The sequence below is a fragment of the Phaethon aethereus genome, assembly GCF_964289735.1.
Source record: "Phaethon aethereus genome assembly, chromosome: 9".
Lineage (NCBI taxonomy): Eukaryota > Metazoa > Chordata > Aves > Phaethontiformes > Phaethontidae > Phaethon > Phaethon aethereus.
In genome coordinates, this window is record NC_138585.1 from 16,713,822 (window position 1) to 16,736,583 (window position 22,762).

Below are 22,762 nucleotides of genomic sequence, written 5' to 3' on the forward strand. Positions count from 1 at the left end.
TGATTTTTTTTCCAAAGAAGTTACCAACTGTGCCCTAACTAGCGAAATTATCAAAGCTAATAATCAATGGGATTAAAACACGCCTGTAAGCAAACCAAAACTCTTGACCTGTTTTGTGTCTGCTATGCTCACGGACCTCTGCTCTTGTGGGTCAGAAATACCCAGGGCAGGAGCCCGCTGCTGCCTGGTGCAGCCACGCTACGTCCCTCCACTACGGCAGCCGAGACGTAATGCTTTCGGATCCACGGGTCACAGGTTCAGCTCCCTGCTGCTGATGACTCACGCAGGAGCGCCGAACTAAAAACTAGCAACACCAGCTTTTTTCTAAGAGAGGATTGAAGAGCATTGATCTCAATGAAATATTTCGAGGGCAGAAAAATTCCACCACGTAAAGAGTGCGTGACTTCTCTTTAGTTTATTTTATATTTTTGTTCCAGTTGTCATTTTGAATTCAAACTCTTTGGAAAGCAGGCATAATAGTCTTAATGATCCCATTGAGCAGTTTAAATTCAAATTGTGGAGCACTTGCAATACCATGCTGGCAGCACTTTCCATAAATTACTCTCAAATTCAATACGTTGCTTGACAAAAAACAAGAATAAAGGGCTTTTTACTTTAAAAAGAAGAAAACTTGTATCACAAAAAAAAAAAAATCTTTAAATTATAGTTTCTCTTTTCTGGTCCAATTTAAATTGTTACATGGTTACTAAATTAGTGCTGTAATCTCTGCTTACAAATTGCAGAATTATTTTTAAAAATAGACAATTTTACTGCAGGGATCAACCTTACACTTTAAATTGTATGTGATGGAGGTAGCTGCTCTTGCAGAGCTTTCAAACAACCACACTCACGTGCACACAGGGGGTGAGGTTTACAATACCAGTCACACTGAAGCTGACAGCTGTTTTACCAGAGATTTCAATGAACGCAAATTGAGTTAACACCGTCATTTCAGAACGATTAGCAAATTTAAGCTTTCCCAGGATGCTCTGTGGCACCAGTGGCTCTAGTTGTACCATTGCCTAAAACTTCAGCATTTCTCTTGTGTTCTGGTCTGAACTATCTTCTCCTACTGAACTACAGCTTCTAATAGGCCAAAAAGTTAGAAGTTAGCAAGAGAGAGAAACCATGAAGATACGGGGTTTTTTTCTCACAAAACAAATGATCAGGGAAAAAAAAAAGGGGAGTACTGCAATCCTGATTTTAAAGCTGGAGAATGGCAGTGATCAGGCCGTGACTTCCCTGCACAATTCTTCCCCCTTCAAGTCCTTCCACAGCTTTGGTACTACGGAAAGATGAACCTTACCCTGCAAAATCCTTGTCAGTGATCTTCGGGGTAGAGGTTTAAGGTCATGTCCTCAATCTCACAGCACAGAACAGAAATGGGAAACCTCAATTCCTGGGTCTCCACAGGGCACTGCAGGGCATAGCCACCATCTTCCCCCATTCTAGCTAGACTGACAGATGTGAGGCAGTTTCTTTCCTCCCCTTCAATCGCTCATCATTTCTAGCCCACCACTTCTCTGAACTCCCTTTCATTTGACCCTGGCTAGTTCTGCTTTGCTCGGTTAGTTATTTCTGCTTTCTCATCCCCTTCCCCATCGCACCACGGTCCCTCCCTCAGGGCCCAGCAGTGGGTCACATTAACCTGGACCCGACAGAAGAAACCCTCAGAGGCCAGGAGCATCCGCAAGATCTTGCTGCTTTCTGTGCTAACTGCAAGCGCTTAGCAGCTCTCAGCGAGTTTATCTCCAACTGCCAACCACCGGACTGCCAGGAAAGGGGATAAAAATGGAGGAAAATTTCCACGTCTCGCAGAAAGTCATCAGGACATCAAAGAACATCCCATTCACAAAACAGCAGCATCACTCCTGCCAGACCGGTGTGTCTGGTTAACCTTGTGTTTAGTCCTTATGATAATACAGTATTTGGAAAGCAGACAGCTGGCACTGCTCTAACATCTTGCGCTTCAATCTTTTATAGCAACAGTTCCACTGATATTACTCTTAACCTTTTCTCTGCACTGAGCCCTGTGCTAAAATCTCTGCAACTACTTAGAGGAAGGAAACCAAATGTTTTTTGTCAGTAATTTGCCCTGTAAGGGAGGGGAAAAGTATACCGATAACATACTGCAGACACAGCATTCATCACGTGTACAGCAATACGCTGGTTACACTGGAAAACCTATCGTGATATTTCAGATGTTACTTGACTGTCGTAATGACTAGGAGACATCTGTCTCCTATTTACACTTTATTTTTTACAGTTGCTTTTAGTTCAGCAGAAGTGTCTTAATGGAGAAGACTGGTACTCTTTTAGAAATAACATTAATAATGAAAGAATCCTTGGATGCAGAGCAAAACCAGCAAACACATTGGCAACAGAACTCACTGCATTCATAAGATGTAACAGGAAATGATAGTGACTGGCTTTTGGGTGGGAAGATTTTTGTGTGAAAGAAATTAACTCTGGTACTCAAATTCCCATTAGGAAAAAACATTTTTTGAACAGGTAATTGATCTCCTTACATGTTAATTCAGACTTTTGGGGAATTTCATCTTAACTGGGTCACTGATAAATAAAACCAGAAACAAAACCAAAAAAACCACCCTTCTGCAGGCTACTTAGGCTTGGTATTGACTAACAAGTAATTAAATACAGTTCTTCTCAGTAATCTTAATTATGGCTTCACTCCACCACAACTAAGAAGAGTCATATAATAAACTGAGAAGATTCTAACTGTTGAAAAACGTGTATTTTTATTGTTGTGCATATTTTTTATGTGTGTACAGCCACAAGTCACACAAGGGAATTATTAAAAAAAAAAATCAAAGAATTAATGAATTTATATATCACAACCAGGCAAATATTATAGTTAATTTTCTTTATATAAATGAAGCAGCTTGGCTTAATGGTTTGCATAATAGGTCAAGAGTTTTGGACTTGGAGAAATGGGGATGTGTGCTAGAAATCAGTGTGAATTAGGTACACCAGTAAACAAGCTTCATTGAATTACTGAGAATCCTGTTTTCTCAGCTGGCCACAGCCATGGATTAGCTGTGCAATTCTGGGCTAGTCACACAGGCTCCATCTTTCATGGGAATTCAGGTCCACAGGAATCTGAGTCTGGGTTCTTCAGTCCCATTGATTGCTTACAGAACTAGAGCTCCAAGTGTCCAAGTTATTTTCTGATAACAGGGCTTGGGAAAGCTCAAAAAAAAAAAAAAAAAATCAGAGGCCACAATTCAGCAAAATCTTTAAGCACACACTATATTCTAAGCAGGTCATTAACTCTCATTGACTTCAGTACGACTGAAGTCAATGCATCACACATCTGAAGGCAGAAGCATTCAGATTGTGCTTCAGCAATTTAAGGGCCCCCAATCCATTTGCTAGAACAACTTGCAAGCCCAGCTCAGGCCCTCAATGTACTCAGGCACTCATCATCCTACTGAAGCCAATACAGGCCTCATTGCATTGAAAAATCAATGAGACATATGCTTTACGACACAAATGCCTCAGGCCTAAAGCCAATAGCATGGCAGGTGCCTATAGATGCTTTGTAGATGTGGCTCTTAGCACAGATCTAGAGTGCTGAGAGTCCTGAGGTTTCTGAAGGGTACTGAGACTTAAGCTCCCAACACTTTTTTCTTGCGCATTTAAGAGTTTAATGTGTGCTTGGGTTGGTTCCCCGCCCCCCGCGATAGATTGCCAGATTCCTGCTTTCCATTTCCCACTCAGAGTACCAGCTGTCCAGCTACACGTACGTAGCCTCATCAGCTTCACCATCCTTTCCCCTGCATGTGCAGCAGCAGATGGATCCAGACGTGTTTTGGGTTAAGTCCATAACCAGGTTTTTGTGGACTACATGGATAAACATTTAAAGGCCCCTTCTGGTTATATAAAAGAAAGCTATTAAACATTTACTCTTTCCTCTGTACTCAGTGCTGCAAAACCGTATCACAGAACGTACGAACACAGATGCAACCAGGCAATTATCATTCCTTTATCCTTTAAATAGATAGAAGATAAATTTGAAAGAAAATGAGGAACAGAATCCTTCTCCCTTTCCTTTTTTATCCTTTTATCTCCCAATGTAGGAAGTTTACTGAACCCTTGCCAACAATTCACTCAGGCTAATGAAGTGTATAAGTAATGGGATTAAATAATCTTAAACCATTACTACAGTGGCTAATGCAGATGTTTTCCCAAACTAAAGCAGATGAGTGGTGAAGAATGCATGCTTGATTTAAAAAAAGAGGAAAAGAAAGTATCAATCTGCCAGCAGACTAAGTCAATTCCAGCCTGAAGTTAATGAAATGTTTAATTCCGGTTACATAAAGTTGCTCCAATCATATTATGAATACACCTTCCAAAATTCTGCAGTGCTTCGCACATGGTCAAACTTGCCACACAATGAATCTTAAATTTTTTTATGGTGCAATCATTTTAGTGCAAACAAAAATGGAAACAGTTTAAAAGATCATTTAGTTTTTAAAAGCCAATTAACAAGGCGCATATATCACTGCCATTGTAAATAAGACAGAATCCTCCCTTTTTATATTCAATATTTCAGCAATAATCCCACTGCAAAGGCTCTGCAGAAACAGAAGGAATAATAGGATATTGGTGGCATTTTCAGAAATACATATTATTCCTTTAATTATTATTGGAATGCCAAAGATGTCAAGAAAAGCATCAATTTTTACATTCAGAAGTGCAAATCCAATTCTGAAAGATCTCAGGTCCAATGTTTATGAAAAGAACTCTGAATTGAAGGTTTAGAAGAAGACCTATCTATCAACGCTTTGAGAATGTTTTGGTGTTTTTCTTATTCCAAATTACAAGGATTATCCCTATATACCATATGCTAAGGTCACAGCAAGGTGAGGCCTCAGGCATGTTATGTGATGTTACTTTAATTTGCAACTGTGCAACTGGTTCCAACCAGCTCTAATGGGAGCCTCTTAAAAGGTGCAGTTCCTAGAGCAACTGTTAATTGTTTTCTTTAAGAGCTTGTTGGAGGCATGAAATGAGGGTTTAGGGTAAGGTAAGCTTCAAAAAGACATCCAATCCAAAGACCTTTAGTTCAGTAGAAGGGCTTCCATCAAGCTAAAGGTCTCGATTTTAGAAGTTTTAGTGCTATCTTGCATCCCATCTCCTTAATCTTAGTAGGCACCACAGTCTGCAAGCATTTTCATAACAGATTTCTCAACACTGAACGCCTCCGAGAGCAACCCTACCTCTTAAAAATCACTGCATAGTGTGCTCTGTACAGAGCCAAAGTGGTCACAAAAAACACCTCTTTGCCCTGCTTTGGCCGCTTCATTTCAGAGACAGGTTAGACCAGGAAACAAAATTCACCCAGGAAGCTAAAGAGATCAGAGTTCTTCTGAAGACCATGGAAAAACTGGTGCCCACAGTACTGCCATGGGATTGTCAGGTTTTTAGCTGTAAGGTAATTGTACAGCAATAAAAGAAATAAAATTTTCTAATGTCTGTGCTTTAAAATCAGGGTGCAAACGAGAATGGGTACTTACAATATAGCAGGGTTCACAGTAGGCTTTTTTCTCCACTGCATAGAAAGGCTGTCCCCTCAGCTTGTTGTTGCACATCATGCAGGTGAAGCACTCCACATGGAAGACCTGGTCCATGGCCGTGCAGCCAGTGCCTTCCCCAACAACATTCTCCCCACAGCGGGCACAGCGGCCTGTCACCAAAGGCAAAGGACATAAGTCAAAGTAAGATCCTGGTCTCAGCTGCAGAGAAGATCCTCCTGCACACCTGTGCTGCACAGTGAGTAAGGGGGACATGGCAGCTCAATCAACAGAAGAGCAATTTGTGCCACTGCTGGCAAAGATCCAGTGCCAGTGGAAGGCACTTCTGGTGCTGGCCCATATGAAAAGATCTAGAGAAGCTTGAAACTGGCTCCCAAGACTGCAACTGATTATCACTTCTACTGCTGCTGCTAGCCAGCAATCATCATAAGGAGTCTAAGTCCCAGATGCAAACCATTCAGCTATTATCTAACCCAGCTACATAGTCATCCTCAGCTCCTCTGTTAGATAGGACAAACCTGTGTCTAAAGTCTTGCTTCCACATGAAAGGATTTTGTGGTAGGATGCCCCATAAAGCTGCCTGGTGGCAGTGCAATTGTTACCATTTCAAGAGTAGTTTTTGCTTGTAGAGCTTAAACCAATTCCCTCAATGGAGCCAATCACACTGGCAAAAGGATTTAACTTCTTACGCTTTTGCCAGTATAGCAGTATCAACCCTCACACCCTTGCTAACATGCTGATGCTGGACTAGTTGCTATTTTAAATAAAAAGTAGTAGCTAAAGACTGAGTGATTACAAAGAATGCAATATCATCTCTTACATGGAAAAATTACTTTTTTCCTGTTTGAAGATTAATACGAATCAAGATATTGTGTCTATTTAAAGCACACAAACTATTCGTCAAGAAACTGATGTGTAGAGACTTTACTCTTATCTTCCTTCAAGAAAGGTGTGTCAGAAGCTGCTAGTAAGGACCCTAAGTAAAGACAAGCCCTAAGAGCTCTGGCTGTTTCTGAAAAAGGTCCCTAATACCACATACAAAAATATAACACACACAAAATTTCTACACACACACTCACAAAAGGCTTGTTGCCTTGTTCAGATTGTTGCTGGAAGTGTTATGTGGAAGATAGATTTAAAGTGAAAACAGTATTTCAGAGAAAGAGGGTTTCTTAGATCATGGGAAAGACATTTTCCTAGTGAAGACTGTGGTGCAGAGATGATGGAAAAGGGTGGGTGGAAGGCACACCTCTGCCGTTTTCTCTGCCATTCATTTGAGTTCTAGAAAAAAGAGATATTCCATGCAGGTCTGATGTCCTTATCCAGCAATGAGTGTTGAAAATAATTCATGCAGAGAGTCATGGAAGGTATTTAGGACAACCATAGCCACCCTACGCAGAAGAGCCCCACCGAAGGCAACAGAGCAACTATAGTCTGGGGCTTTGTCCCACTCAAAACAGTATTCTCCAGTTTGAGAATAACTGTGGTGTCCCCAGTCTTGGGACCCTGTGCTTCTCCTTCAAGGCTCTATGGGTGCAGTGGTGTGGTCACTGAGGATGGGAAGGAGGGGAGGGAAGTGAGAGCTGAGGTACAAGGAGGAAGGCAGACTGAGTTCAAAATACAGTTACTTATAAAAGCGTATACAAATAATATGTCCTTAATAATAATTAAATAAACCAGCAATGATACAATGTTCTCTCATACCATGGTCTGTTTTATTGGCCTTTTCAAACAAATACTGCAAAACTTCCTAAAAGGTCTTGGACATGTCTCATTGTCCCAACAGCAGGGCTGCTGTTCTTGTGCAGTGCAACATCGATGTCCCCGCACGCTTGATTTCTTCCCTGCCTGTTCCAGACCCCAATAGGATACATCCAGTAAACAAAGCATGTGAGCTACTTTTGGATCCCTCAGGATGCGGCAGGATGATATATATACACATATTTGAGATATATTAGGAAAGCTTGGAAGAGAACCCAGATCATCCTGATTTGCTACAATGGCATAACCGTAGTTGGCATTATACAGAACAGACAGTTCCTGACTCAAACATCTCCCAGTCTCAGCAATGTGGAGAGAGAATTCACCAGATAAAGCCAGACAAGCCTGGAAACCCCCCAAAAAGGAATTAATAATGTTGGTTTTATACTTAACTTTCTTTAGCATTTGTTATTCGCATTTTGATTGACAGTGTTGTGCTTTAATCACTCCACTGTAATGCTTCTTGTGAGGACTGCTTTTTTACGAGCAGAGAAGGAATGCAGGGTTCCCAGCATGGTGGTGAGGCTACAAAGCGTGGGGGAAGAATGGGAAAAAACATGAGGACTAGGAAGAAGGAAAAAAAAAAACCCACTGGAAAGAAGCACGGGAGCAGTACTGCTCTGGGAAGGAGGCAGAAGGAATCTACTGTATACACCACGGGAGTTGCACGTACAACAGGAGAGTGCTGCTTGGTCCTGTGTGCGGACAAGACCGAGCGTGCTCTGGGGCCTTCTCCGAACTGCTTGTGTAGCTGGGCTGTAATATGAAGAGACGTCTGGGGAGCAGTTAATATCTCTATATATAAAACATGAAATTGAAAGCCATTAGTGTATTACTTTACACAGTGTTTTTCCAGAGGGAATATTCCACTGAAGAATTTATTTTCCCTGGTGTGCCATTCTGGGATCATCCGGTATTATTTTTATGAGGCATTTGGACATGAAATAATGTAGTGTCTATGCAAACACTTCTCAGCTTTCTTTGTTAACATCTGAGTAGAACATGTGGGAATCTTTTCTTCCCCTCCTCCTCTTCTCACATTCATAATTTAGTTAGCTCTTGTATACTTCAACATTTATCTTCTTCTTTGACCAAGGCATCTCTCCATTTGTTGGAGAAGCTGTCTATATGTAGACCATACTTCTGGCTGTACTTCTTGTGTCAGGAGACCTGGGTCTGTTTCCTTACTCAAATATATACTCTTGTAATCTCTGGCAAATCACTTGGTGCCTTTGTACCTCCATCCTCTCTTTGAGCAAAGGGCATAAAGGCATCTTCTCTGCCTCCCAAAGGTGCCCTGAGGCTACATTCCTGCACGGCTCCGAGGCATTCCCCAACACTGCTGGTGGCCAGGTACAAACCAAAGAGCAGCACAACAGAAATCTTGGCCAACTTCTCCCCTTGAAGTTGGTATTTCCTTAGGCTTTCCTTCCTCTTTCTGGGTTTTTCCACAGAAGATTCCCATTCAGGCAGTGACAAACTTAACCCATCTACATTTATGAGAAGTCCAGCTTCTGCTATTATGTACACAGACAGAAATGCTCCTGTAAACGCTGGCACAGGAAAGCTTAAAGAAAAAGCTTCCTTTTTCATAAGTTTATATGCAAATTGTAACACTGTGGCCTGGAGCAAACCGTGTTTTTCATGAGACATGGCCACTCCAGTGAGAATCAAAACACAGACTCTGTGCCTAGCACCACTCTCAACTGACTCATTCGCCCAAAGGGCAAAAGCAAATAAGCCAAAATATTCAAATTTGGGAGCTTACAGTTAGGTGGCTGGCTCTATGTAAAGGCACACGGGCAAATACATGACCGGTCTGGCTTGCAGTGATGCAGCTTTTAGAGGCTGCACCTTCTGCAGACTTTGGTGCAGTCTTTGAACTTTTACACCAGACTTGTGTAAAATCAGGTCGCTTCCCCCAACCCCTGCATCTCACTCAAAATTGGTTGAAAATGGCTATTAGTTTCAAGCGTTGCTGGAGAGGGAGGAACTGACAGACAGGCACATGCACACAGGCAGTGCTATTGCACAAGCCTCATTTCCTTAGAAAACCAGAAAAACCCCACTAAAAACAATGTATCTATCATTATGTCTGATAAAAACAAAACAAAGGTCTGCTTTTCCTGTGTGCCAATTACCAACGGCGAAGGTATTTGTGGTCGGACTCACCACAATTAAGTGCCCACACATGTTCCCCATTTTAATATTTTCACACTGGTTGAAATAACCCAGTCCGTTGTATGCAGAATACCCATGAGTGAATACAGAACAAGTTGCACAGCTTATTGGGAAAGAAGTAGCAAAGGCAAAGCTTGCAAGACTCAAGAACAAACAGATTGCACAAAAAAGATTACACAAATAATCTAAGAGAAAAATAGCAGGCAGTGTATTACAGTAGAAACATAGAACAACGTGACCCATTTGCTTCCCACAGAGACAAACAGCACTTAAAAGGCAGCTTAAAGACAAAGGACAAAATTAGTACTAAACTGCACGAAGATGAAACTATGTCATTTCAACATTCTTTTGCCCCTTCAGCCCTTTTTAGGTCCTTTTTCAAGATCATTTCAGCAAAACCAGAAGGTGATATGTTGGCAGCAAGCCTGGGAGACTGAAGTCCTCTATTTGTGCATGAAAGAGGTTCGTAACCTTGGCCGTGACCTTCCTTCAGCCTCACCTGGCTGCCACATGTTGGTCTTACCTTGAGGGGACATACAGAGGTGCCCACAGAGGCTTCCCTGCTGAAACTGCTGTAAATGCCATCGTTACTGAGTAGATGACAGGGAAACACTTCAGCAGCTGAAAGGAAACATCAGCTACTATACTTTATTCTGAAACCTCCTCATTTACTCTTTTCTGTTGTACAAAAAATTTGAAATGTTGTGAATCTGAAGGAAAAGGGGGAAGGGAGGAGAGGAGCTCATATTGCACATGATGCTACTTCGAACTTCTCGTTATTTTATTATTAATACATGTTTTTTGCTTATACCACCACAGATCCTGACTGCTCAGACTGTGGAACAGCCCCGTTGTGCTGGGTATTGGACAAACACAGAATACAAAGAAGGATCCGGCTGCAGGAGTTTACAATCTAATACAAGCAGTAACAACTGAGTATAGACAGGAAATACAAAGAAGCAATCAGACAAAACCGGTCAGCAAGGAAAATTGTGGTCTCAGCACTCCAGATGTTTTACTATTGACAAGGAGTCTGTAGACAGCCCAGCAAAAGAAAAGGTTAAGGAAGAATTTGAAAGAGGATCCGGAGGGAGTTTGAGGGAAGTTTAATGGAATGCTTCTGAGGAAAGGACAAAGCACAAAAGGGAACGTAAGTGCTTAAAGATTGTACATAGACACCTGCAGACGGGAAGGATGAGTTGATATGTCACTGGAGAATACTAGAGAAAGAAGGGTGGGAATAGGTCATTACAGGCCACGCAAGTAAAGACAAGAAGCTTCTGTTAGATATGATGGAGAAATGAAACCAGGGGAGAGATTAAGAGGCAGGAGTGATCTGGCCTAAGTTACAAGTTAGAGAGTGATTTCTGCAGCTGCATTCCAGTTGAGCGCGAACAGGGAGAAGCTGCATTTTTAGAACAGGATGCTGCAGAGATTCAAGGTCACTGGAGCTTGGATGCAGGTTTTATCTGTGAAGATGAATAGGAAAGGCCATAGTCTGAGCTGTTACCCAGCAAGATTCTTAAGATTTGGCCAGCGTCTGGGCGTGATCTGGAGATGAGGAATTAGATACAGGGTGTCCAACCTTATCTGGGACATGAGTCACTTTTAAATGTCAGATTACGAACGTGAGCCAATCAGACAAACATCTACCACTGAAGATGGATGATGGAATATGTACATGCCATACTAATGCTTATGGCATAATATACCGATAGCAATCACACTGGAGCCAAATACAGAGGTAATGTAACTCCAGCCAGCCAGCCAGCTTGAGATGCTCCTGTTTGTACATCCAAGGATTGCATTAGCTTCTTTTAGTCTACAGCATTATTTGTCTGTCATACCTACTTAGACACTAAGCTGTCAGGGGCACCTACTGTCTCTTGCTATGCGAGGTACAGTGCCTAACACAAACAATTGAGGCAAATAACTAGAGATACTAAGAGTAAAGAAAGCAGAGAGAAAATGTGCAGACCTTCTGTCTACAAAAGGCTTAAATGCATGAATTCAAAGCCTGCATTCTATGTAGAGAGGAGATAGGGGATAATTTTCTGATAAAAGCATCCAAGTAGGAAGATTCTGCATTTGCTGAAATGTGGGGGAAAAAAATGTTGATATCTCAAAAACTTCTGCATGATGGAAAATACTGTTTCCCACCTAACTGTACTGTGGGAATATACCACAAGGTCGTATCCTCAGTGCCTATCAATTACACAATTTCCCTTGATCAGCTAAGTGTATTCCCAGTTCTCACCGCAGCCCTGATACTCTATGCAAGAAAGAACTAAAGAAATACAGCATACTGCCTTTACAAAAGTGTAAGAACATTTCTAAAATATGTAAATACATTGAACAAAATATCACGCTAAAAGTTCCCCTGGCAGCCTCAAGACACCCAGTATTTCCGCTGCATTATTTTTCTAATCATCTCTGTTTAGAGTTCGCCAGCGAATGCATTTTAGAGATTCATGACACATTCTGCTTTTGGACGGCTTTGAATCAGCTGGCAGTAAATGTGGAAAAATCATTATTCCTAATGAAGAAATATTGATGACAAAACAGCATTTCGAGGACAACGTTGACCATAAGTCAACAATGTAACAAGATTTTCCCTTCTCTCCTTCCTCTCTCCTAGTGACTTTTATCCAAGGGTTTTCAAGCATTTCCCAAGCACGTGAGATTCCTCAGGGCACCTATGTCAGACAGGCATGATTATTCCATTTTAAAGGGATATGGGAACAGAAGTTAATCCATTAGGATAACAGTGTAACAGCAGACCTTAACTGCCAGTAAACCTTATTCAAGTTAAGTCTCAATGGTAGAGATCCTGCAACTCATAAGCACCCAGTGGGTCCTGGGTTCCTTGATTTGTTCAAAGGGAATAAAATAGGAATCTCTCATCCACAAGAGAGGGTGTATTTCCTTCCTGTGGAGCATGGGAGGTATGCGTCCGACTGTGCTTATGTTAGGGAAAGATGCATTGATCATATTTGCCCCAGAGTTATTCTAACACTTTGGCACTGAGGGCCCTGCAATAACAGTAGGAAGCAAAACCCAAAGGTAGTTTTGTGTATTTTGTAGAAAACTATGCTATTTTTCTCATCTTATTCTTGCCTTCTTTGCCTACCTTTTTTTTTGCTTTTGAACTCAGACTTCTCACTGAGTGCGAAGCCCTTGAAAATGGTTTATTGTGCCAGGATCCAAGCTTGAAGTTTCGCCATTTGACAGTAGCAGGCTGTATGCATCAGTTGTCTTACACAGCCTTTGGACACAAGACAGATCAATCTCAATTCCCTCTTCTTCAGCAGATGTCAGAAAACACAATCTTTCACAGTAAACAGAGCTTCATGCTACAACGTGTGCCTGTAACACTTCATAAATTAAATCCAAGGCCGTGACTTAATTACTGTGTCCTGGTTATTCTGCTTTAACTGTGTTGCACTTGTACTCCAGATGTACAGGTCCCTGCAGTGACCTCCTTGTCATTTGTACTGCGCTTGTCCAGCAGTAGCTGCACTCTCCTGTTGTTTGCATGCCTTTCCTCCAACCACAATACAACTTCATATTCTCGCTTTGCTTGGCTGCAAACCTGACACATTCCCAGTATGCCCTGGAGGTCTCATTCCACTCCACACAGCAAATGCACTGCAACTGTGCAGGCTCACGCTGCTAACACTTTACTGTACCTTTTCAAACACTTCTCCATGCTGCTCACCACAAGGTTACTGTCCCAGCCAGTCACTAGCCCTCATGGTGAATCCTTCCAACACCTCGGGAAGGTGGAGGACTGTTAGGACACCCAACATGCAGGTGGGGAACTTGAGACCCACACAGCTTAAATAACCTTCTGAGGGTCACACAAGGAGTTTGTGACAGAGCCAGGAACTGAAACCACATCTTCTCAATCCCAGTTTAGTCTCTTCAATCACAAGACCATCTCTTAAAAGGCTTGATGGCAAGACAGGCTTGCAGCACAAAAACTCCATTTCAGAAGGAGGTCCCAGAACCAGCCCTGCTGGAATCCCATCCCCGGCAAGAGGAAGGTGCTCCCTGTGTAGGCTTCACTGTTGCTCTCTGGCAGCCTGGCTGAGCCATGTAGCAACTGAGCGTGAAGAGTTTTGTTCCTCTTCTACTGTCCTCTGTTCAATGAGAGAGAAAGAAAGGCCCGTGTTTCCTTCAATATCCATGTGGTGATGGTCCCTGTCCCCTACACAAATACATCACCCTCTCCTCAGCTCCCTGGGACACAAGAGACAATTTAGCTTGCTTCTGATATAAAGCATATTATGACAAGTGCTTACCAACACAGTAGAGGTACCTTCCTAAATTATTGCAACCACAATGCACCACTGCTCCAAAATAAAGGTTCAGAGAGGAGCACTCCTGATTTTCCCACAAAGCTATAAAAATTCAAGTTGAACAGGATCTTGAGAGGCTATGGAAACTATCTTACTGCCTCGAAGCCGGGATCAACTCTATCTACAACATTCTTGACAGATACTTGTTTAACCTGTTCCTAAGAACCTCCAGCAATGGAGGTTTCACCAACAACTTGGGCAAAAAATTTCAGTGAGTGCCTAACCTTACCACTAGCAAGCCTTTCTTTCCAGCCAACCAAAATGTCCCTCACAGTAATCTAAGCAAATGCCTTTTTACTCTACTCACGATGGACATAAAGAACACATATGGGCTTGGTACGGTCTATACCGGTTTTATGGGAAGCTTCTGAAGTATGGATCTGCATGAACCCTAAAGCAAAGTTGCTCCCCACCCCACCCAGGCAAGGCACATTTTGCAACGTAGGCAAATGTTGATCTGACCCTGTGCCCAACACATCGATGAGGTACCAGTCCAACTTGGGTGACCTGCAGTGAGTGTCCCAGCCCAGTGGGGGTCAGTGATGCTCTACAATATTTAAGGTCCCAGATACTTTTTTGCAGCATGCTCTGTTGCTTTTTTTTTGTGTTGGGTTTGTTGTTGTTGCTGTTACATTGTGTCAACTTTTTGGCACATGTTTTACCATGTGCAAAGGGGTTGAAATAGAGCTTCGGTAACATCTGGAGACAAAAGAAAAGGGGTGAAAAAAAGAGCGCAAAGAGAGGAAACATTCCTGACTTTGCTGATCGATCAAGGAAATACAAGGGAGAGAGTAAAATGTACTGTATTTCCTTTATAAATGTTTCCTTCGATGCTGATGAAAGTTGCCAGATGACAGAGACTACAGCTGTACATCCACTGAAGACTCCCGGCTTGAGAACCCGAGGAGCGAGGCGCTGGCGTAGCTTTGCCAGGCGCTCTCTGCTGGGGCACGGGACGTCGTCTCTGGAAGCAACAGCAATTCCTCCTCCAGCCCCTGCCTCCCCCAGGCTCCCCAACACTGCAAACACGGTGCCATGTCCCATGCTGCTTCCTGGGCACCCCTTGCTACCTGCTTCTCTTCACTACTGCTCCCAGCCTGGGCTTAATGCTAGTCATGGATATGATAAAGAAAAGTAGTTTTAAGTTGCAAGTGTAGAGTTGGATGGGAAGAAGTAGCATCTCAAAATTATTTTTTTCTAATTGAAAACATGTTTGTGTTTGGGGGTGAGACTTTCAAAGCACCGATTTGCACCAAAAACCCCAGCTGACAAATGCTTAACTAAGGAAGGAATGCAATAAATATCATTTGGTAAAAAAAAAAAAAAAAAATTTCCTACTTTCACAAAAATCCCCCACCTTCCTGTGCCATCACTCCTCTCCTTCAGGGGAAACTGATCTCATACAGGAATTTAAAAAAGCAAGAGACATAAAAACTTTTTTTTACCAAAGTAAAAATGGGGCAAAATTAATAAAGGCTGTGAGAAAGTGGGGTTTTTCTACGCTTTTAAAAGCTGAGAAAGCTCTTCTTTTATTTTCATAGGAAAATGAGAGTTTTTAAAACAAAGATGACTCTTCTCCTTGGAACACATCACTAATGTCAAAAACCTATTTTTTAATGAGACCTTACCATTACATGGCACCCAGGGAACAACCTCAGCAGCTCTTCACTAAAACCCTGCTAAGGGGGTGAAGATAAGGGTATCAGCCGAGTCCTAGCGGGGCAGGCAGGAAACCTTCCTCTGGGCAACTTACCCCAAAGCTGATACTGTGGGATTTTGCCCCCCCGGGAAGAACCTTATCATGGGAAATTGTTGCTGGCAGAGCTGTGGATCAGACTAATTTTGTCAGTTCTGGTGATCCCAACAGCAACAACCACTGAGCCAGGTCCCTCTGCACTTATACTTGCAAAGCCACATTGCATGATAAACCCTGGACAGAGGAAGTACCAAATACAAGACAGCACACAAGGTGAGCAACCGTGTCTGTCTGGATCTCCTGCAGGGAAAGGAAGGCAGGATAGGAGGTGGAAATCACTCCTTTTCCCACCCTTATCAGGGGCGACGGGCAGGGGGGACTTCTTGGGCAATCCCCTGGCCCACTGGGCTTGCTCTGTAATGCTGCACCAGATTGCAGGATCCTCTTTTGGAAAGCCACAAAAAATACCTTGCAATTACTGGGAGGGCCAGCGGTGGAAGCCCCAGCCAGCGGCTATGTGGGGGCAGCTCTCCCCAGCCTGTCTGGGTCCCCTCGCAGGTGTCTCTCCGAGTGTGCTGCCCCAGCCTGCTCGCCCACTGACTCAGGAGATTAGACTTGCTGGTAGAGCAGTGGAGGGTAGTTTCAGGGGCTGCTGCACCCGACCCTGTACACAAGCAGTGGCTGCAAAACAGAGCAGATCTGGAGGTCAGACGAGCTGGCCTCCTCTTCAGATGCTTGATGTTTGTTATGCCACGGTTCGTGCATCTTCTCCCACCCACTCCTCCAGGTGGGTAGGACCAGAAACCGGCTGCCCACATGCTCATGCTGCTGCTCGGTGCAAGCATGCCTTAAATGTAGATCAAATTCTCTTTAGCTCTTGCTTTCTTAACAGCTGAACCAAGGGTGCAGTCAGAAGGGATCAGCTAAGACTCACACTGATATAGATAGCAGCCTTTACGTCTAGGTCAAAAAATTAGTTGTCTTTTTTTTGTGTTCCCAAAGGACTACAGCTAGGTTTGCCGCTTTTAGCGTGAAAGCAGTCCCAAAGAGGCCAAGTGATGGGTCAAGGCCCTGCGGTGTTAGGTGCTGAACAAAGACAGAGCAAAAAATGCCCCATTTCCCAAAGACTTTCACCTCCAACTGCTTCCATGTTGCGCAAGGGCGCTTCAAATCACTTCTGTCCCCCAGCCCAGCCAACCCATTTCATAAGCCCCGGACAGGCGCCATCAGTATGTTCACTACCCAGCCAAAAATCACATCTGCTGCTGGGCATGAATGACTCAATTCACTCTTCCATAGCCTGGCTGTGCTCCAGCTGGTATTCGGCAGCTTGTCTACCTCGCTGCATCACTGGGAGGGTGGTGGCATGAAGTGATTTTTACCAAAGGCTCTGTTCAGTGGAGAAGGTGAAAAAGTAATGGCGAAGTTTTGAGTCAGAGATGCTTCCCATGCCAATGGCTCTGGCTTACCAACCTGGCATGCCTCCTGCATGCCTGCCTGGGGAAAAACATCTAACAAAAAACAAGAAACAGGGAAGAAACATGTCTTCCCCCTGCCAAAAGTGTGTGTGGGGGGGGCGGGTGAAAGAAAAGAAAAAGGTGGAGAAAGGCTGGATCCCACAAAGACTAGAGTCCTGAACAAATTGCAGCTCTCATATCCCCAACAGCTTTGAGGTCTGGGGTTTTCAAAGGTGTCTGACTTCATTAGAAGAAGATGTCCCACCAAATTTCAACCAGCACCTCATTTATTTAAGGTCTTTTGAAAATCCTGCCTTTCACAATCCAGCACCAGCCCAAAACTTCCTTGCTGTTTTGAAACATGCACTGTCTGCGTGTCGACAGCAGCCCTGCCTTAAATCACATCCATCAGGCACTGGAAACCACCTCACCTGTACGCTGACCATCCGCCATCCCTTGCACTGAATTCCATCACTCCAAATTTCTCAGCAGCTGGAATCAACTAACTGTTTTTTCCCATTAAAGCAACCTACTGGACAGAGGTTTCCTTCTTCGCCTCAAAATCTGGGAGTTTTCCAACCAGGTGCAAGGTCCAATATTTGTTTACTGTCTTGGACAAGTAACAGGAGTTTTACAACCTGGGATGAAGAGGCACTCCCATTCTGAAGGGGACGTGCAACATTTGTTTCTACTCAGGATGACCAGACATGTCATAACCTTAAAATGTGACATTGGTATTGACAGCAAAAGTCCTTTTAAAATAACATTTGATGCTGGCGACACCATATTAATTATACTAATGTAATTATGCAATAATTACAATTCTGTTCACCCTCTGGGTCATGGGACCTGCTTTTACTGGCTGAGGTAGATGGAAAGTAATACTGATAAGTCTCTAAACTGTTTTCAAAATGACCTCCCTGTAGCATATGCTGCTTATCTGGAGTCCATGATGGAGCAGTACGATATCAAGTATCCACAGATCATTATTCTCACCTGATTGTCACACTCTCAGAGTTTGATGGAAAGGGAGACAAAAGTTTTCTTGCTTGGCCTCCATTAGAAGTGAATTAGAAGTGAAAATATGAGATATGTATTTATAAAAATTATTATTTTATTTAAAGAAAGTATGTGGAAAACCCATCTGTACAATTGCATGTGTCACTCTCACACATCCTACAGCTTTTGATTCATAATTAGCAAAGCTTAAAAAATAATAATACGTTAAAAAAAATCTCACACCATAAAGCCAAGTTCTTTCTTGGCCCTAAGACTGCTCTGTTTGAGGTGGTGGTTTAAACTCTAGGACCTGCTGAGTAACAGTAGGAGACATGGGAAATGTGGGTTCTGATCCATATTCACCATGATACAGATTGTCCTGACGTTTAACCTGAAGTCCTCCATGAAGAGGCTCTGATGTTGATCAGCATCCACAAAGGAGCACTCAAAGTATTACTCATGACATTTCGAAGATGGAAGATTCTTTCTAAATTGGTTTCCACACAAGGAGCACCAATTCCTGTCTCCTGAATTATTCACACAATTCTTGACCTGAGAATTTTGCACTAATGGAAACTGAAACCCCAAAAGTTTTCCCTCCTCGTGATGGGGCTGAACCAATTGGAAAGGATCGATACAATATCCAGATGTCATGACAAGTCCTGCCAGTCCAATGTCTTTGAGCGGGCATTAGAAAAGGATACCATGAGCAGGGATTGTAAGTGTTTGCCAAAAACTCTGTGTTGAAAAACCTCCTTAACACCTTGAACCAGTGATGGCAACCTCTGTATGAACAAAGTTGGCAAATCATTGTGCTCTGAACTTTCAGGGCCATTGTTACTGGTTTCCTACATACATGGGAGCTCACTGTGAAGACTGTAAGTATATTTAATTCTCATTAAACACTTTGGTATGACAGTAGGGAAAACCGATGGACTTGTTTACATGCAATAACAGAATCATTTGAAATCCACCAGACCTCCAAATTTAGATCTGAGGTATGTGTAGAGACAGTCATTTCAGTTTATCCCAAGCCTGATTTTAACTGATGTAAACTTAGTGAACTTCAGGTACTTTTGAATTTATATGACCAATCTCAGAAAGCCAACGCAGGCTTAAGTCAGTTGGTTTCCATTTGCACCTAAAATGATGCAACTCTTGTTATGCTGACAAAGTCAGACGTGATGGGTAGATAGGGGAAGCTATTATTCACACCCCAGCAGAGCAAACTATGTGGGAGATTTTCGTCCCAGTGAAAGGCTACAACTTGCAAAAGCGAGCATCCAAAACAGACAATTGCAGTAATGTGAGACCCAATGCAAATATTTGAGACTTCAAACATTTTGGAAATTATCTTTCATTGTTTTGCACTGCTTTAAGCATCCCCTTTGCAGCCTCTGCAGAGATGAGGACCTGCAAAATAACATGTATTATGCAGCTCCTGGGAAGTCTCCAGCCCATGTTCCAGACCAGATGACTCCAGAAGCGTTTGAGTTAAGCTTCAGATCCATGTCCAAATATTAGAACACCTGCAAAAGGTTCGAATTCCAGTACTGCTTCACAAGAAAGTCAAAGCAACCGCTGCATAACAAGAGAGAGACTGTCATTTTGGAAACCACAGACTAAAGACTTAGGAACTTCTTTTCCTGCAGATGAGCCCTGTCTGAGGTACTAAGGGTCACCATGGGATATTCCTAGCTAAGAGGGACACAAAATTAGTAAACACTTGCCCAGGGGAAACAATATGAATATCTCATTTTATAGTGTTATTTCCGCTGCATATTGTTTTCTTCTCCATGTCCCCAGCGCACAAGCATGGAGCCACTGCACACACTGATCTCCTGAGAGCTTAGGCTACATTTAGCCAGCCAGACTTCTAGCCAAGCTGATGTCAGTTCAAGCATCTTCTAGTCAACACACACCTATTGAGATGTGACCCGCTATGCATCACAATCAGACCAGGCTCCAAAACATCACCCTGTAAAATGTAACTTGTTCTTCCAAACAGCTGCAATTTTCCTAGGCCAGAACAGCTCTTGTAATCAGACATTTGGTGGATGCACACCATTCCTACTTGCTGCCTAACAGCTGTTATTCATGGTCTCAGGACTTTGGTCATTTACAAGAGAATCAAGGCCACAGGTCAGCCTTCTTCTCTTCCCTCCTGAAAGTAAGTTGTTCTGCAAATGGCAATAGGCAGTGAGTCTGTGTGTGAACACCTTGCAAATGTACAAAACAGAAGGAAGGTGAGTCTGGAAGACCTGAAACAGCTTAGTTATGCTCCTCACCCAATGCCCTGCTATAATCAGGGCAAAGAAGTAACAGAAAAACCACCAAGATGCCAAGACTAATTGGCTTTCTATGAAGTATTGTTTTTGTTTAAAAGACCAAGCCACACTTAGATCAACAGGCCTTACGAACAAACTCATGAACATGGCATGACCAGAGCTAGCTCAGGGCACAGGTTTGCAACCCCAGAATAGCAATGTCCCTCTGCCCTAAGCTTGGGGCCGGCCTCTTTTCAGACACCCGTCTCTGACCCTCCTGCGGAGGTTCCTGAAACTTATCTGCGCAGTTTTTTACCTAAGCCCTCTAGACCTGAAAGTATGTGTCTCTCCTCTGCGTGAGCAAACAGAGCAGTTTCCCTTCCTCACTTGTTATAGAGACAGCAGTGCAGAAAGAGATGGAAAGAGTTTAAATGACAAGCTTTCACCAGGAGCTGGACATACAACTGACACAGCCCTTCTGGCTCTCCTCAGCTGCACTTCTGAAGGAGGGATGCCATAGAGATGGCAGTGCACCAGCTGTGCACATCTGCAGTGCACATGCTCCACTTTCTTCACCTTTTGAATTATGCCTGTGAAAAAACAGTGGAAATAATTCTGACCATAAACAACCTCCCTTTTTCACTCCCCTCCTCTTCTTGTTGCTTTGCACGGAAATTGAGTATACACGGAGTAAGAGGTTATGGTTGTTTCAGCATCAGTAGTGGCCTAATGGAATTACACAAGCACGGCACACTGAAGCCTGTGCTTTGCCATTTTATCTTTAGAAGAAGCCAATGTTTTTAGACATATACAGATAAATGATGGAATATTTTAAAATGTCCCACTCAAACATCCACTCTTATTGTAGTCGTACCCTCCCCAGTCCAGTCCTCCCTCCACACCTTCCTCCCTCCTCTAAATACACACATCAAATTTGCCAATGCTGGAGATAGTCACACTTCACAAGACCATGTAGGCATCAAATGCTGAATCAGTTCATGCAAGATATTGAGATGGAGAATGAGAAAGAAGGAAACACCATTAGAATCCAGGGTCCATGTAGCATCCTGCACTATATATATATATGCAAACACGCACATATATATGCATTTTAGGATTCTCACTAATTTCAGCCATGGGACAGAAATGAGAAGCAGCTGCCCAGCTTGTGGAGACAACAATGAGAACACACGACCAGATTTAGCTCCATGTAGGCAATGACGATCACTAGGACTTTCCTGTCCAGAAGAGCTGACTACACATGACAGTCTTCTGCAGGGCATACATGACCCACATTAGTGTCCTTTCCAAATGTCTCCCTCCAGGAAAGCTCAGCCAGACACAGTTCCTTAGCTCATGCAATCACAAATAATCCCCACGTTAAAAAGAAGGGGAAAGTCAGCATTGTCATGTCCCAGCCATTCATCAACACAAGAGAAAAGTCAAGGTAATAGACTTCGGGCTTTCTGCAGGTTTTTTGGAAGCCAGCAGCTGAATTCACTTGCCTTTTAGGGCAAGCAGATGAGGATACAATAGTGGCACTTTTACAAGCTGATTTTTTTCTGAGTGTAATTTTAAATGACAACAAAACCAATCAACCCCCCCCCCAAACTTTTCCTACTTCAAACCCACCCTCACATAAAATGCTGCACATCATCTCCCCAGTCTGCCCCTGAGAGCACAGACAGAATCAGAACAGGTGCTTAGTAGACAGTAAGTTATTAACCTCTCAAGATATTGTCTGGAATGAGAATTTGTTGAGGAAATTGCATATTAAAGCTGAACACTGCTGCTAACTGAATACAGCCTGATTCACAGCTTTAAACAAATAGTTTAGCGTGGCTGGGACAGTAATTTGGAAGGATCTACGAGAGAAAGTAATTCACATCCCAAGTCCAGGTGTCTGTTTTTAGCTGCAGACAGTGTCTTACACTCTGGAAGATCGTTGCACCCACACCTCTAAACTCTCTACAAAGGTGTCTGTTATGCCTTGGTGTTTTACTGAAGGAGTGTGCTCAATGTGGAGATTAACTTCATCAACTGTTAAAACCCATACACCTACCTGTGCTGTCCCCTTTTGCCCCTGGTGCTGTGAACATAGTTTTTCAGGGGTTAAGCTCTCACTCTTAGCTCACACTACCAGAGGTAACTATTTCTACATCTCTGTGTATGCCTTGGCAGACACACAAGAAAAAAAATGAAAAAAATAAATGCAAATGAGCAAGTTCATAAATGAAAGCTGGTGACAAGGTATCAGATGTGGTCTCCCGCCTCCGTTTTGCACCCACATTGATCCTATTGCTATTGAAGTTTTCCATTTCCCTCAATGGGGCTGGCTCAGGCAGGGCCACGGGACCCGCACGGTGCTTTGCCATATTCTGCTAATCAGCTGACAAAATCTGCACTGGCACAGTCCAGGCAGGTGACGTCTTAACAGCACGTTTCACAAGTTGAAACAGGTTTACTCTCAGCTGCGGGTAGC

General features: G+C 43.1%; 1 protein-coding gene across 1 annotated transcript in view; it reads right to left on the reverse strand.

Annotated features, from left to right (window-relative positions):
• The window catches only part of LPP (LIM domain containing preferred translocation partner in lipoma), a gene marked incomplete at its 3' end in the record, with an annotated part of 202,446 nt that overhangs the window by 32,741 nt on the left and 146,943 nt on the right, over nucleotides 1-22,762 (reverse strand). The window contains exon 6 of the mRNA XM_082003461.1: nucleotides 5,541-5,710. Coding sequence (XP_081859587.1) covers nucleotides 5,541-5,710 — 170 coding nt within the window. The remainder of the gene's footprint in view (nucleotides 1-5,540; nucleotides 5,711-22,762) is intronic.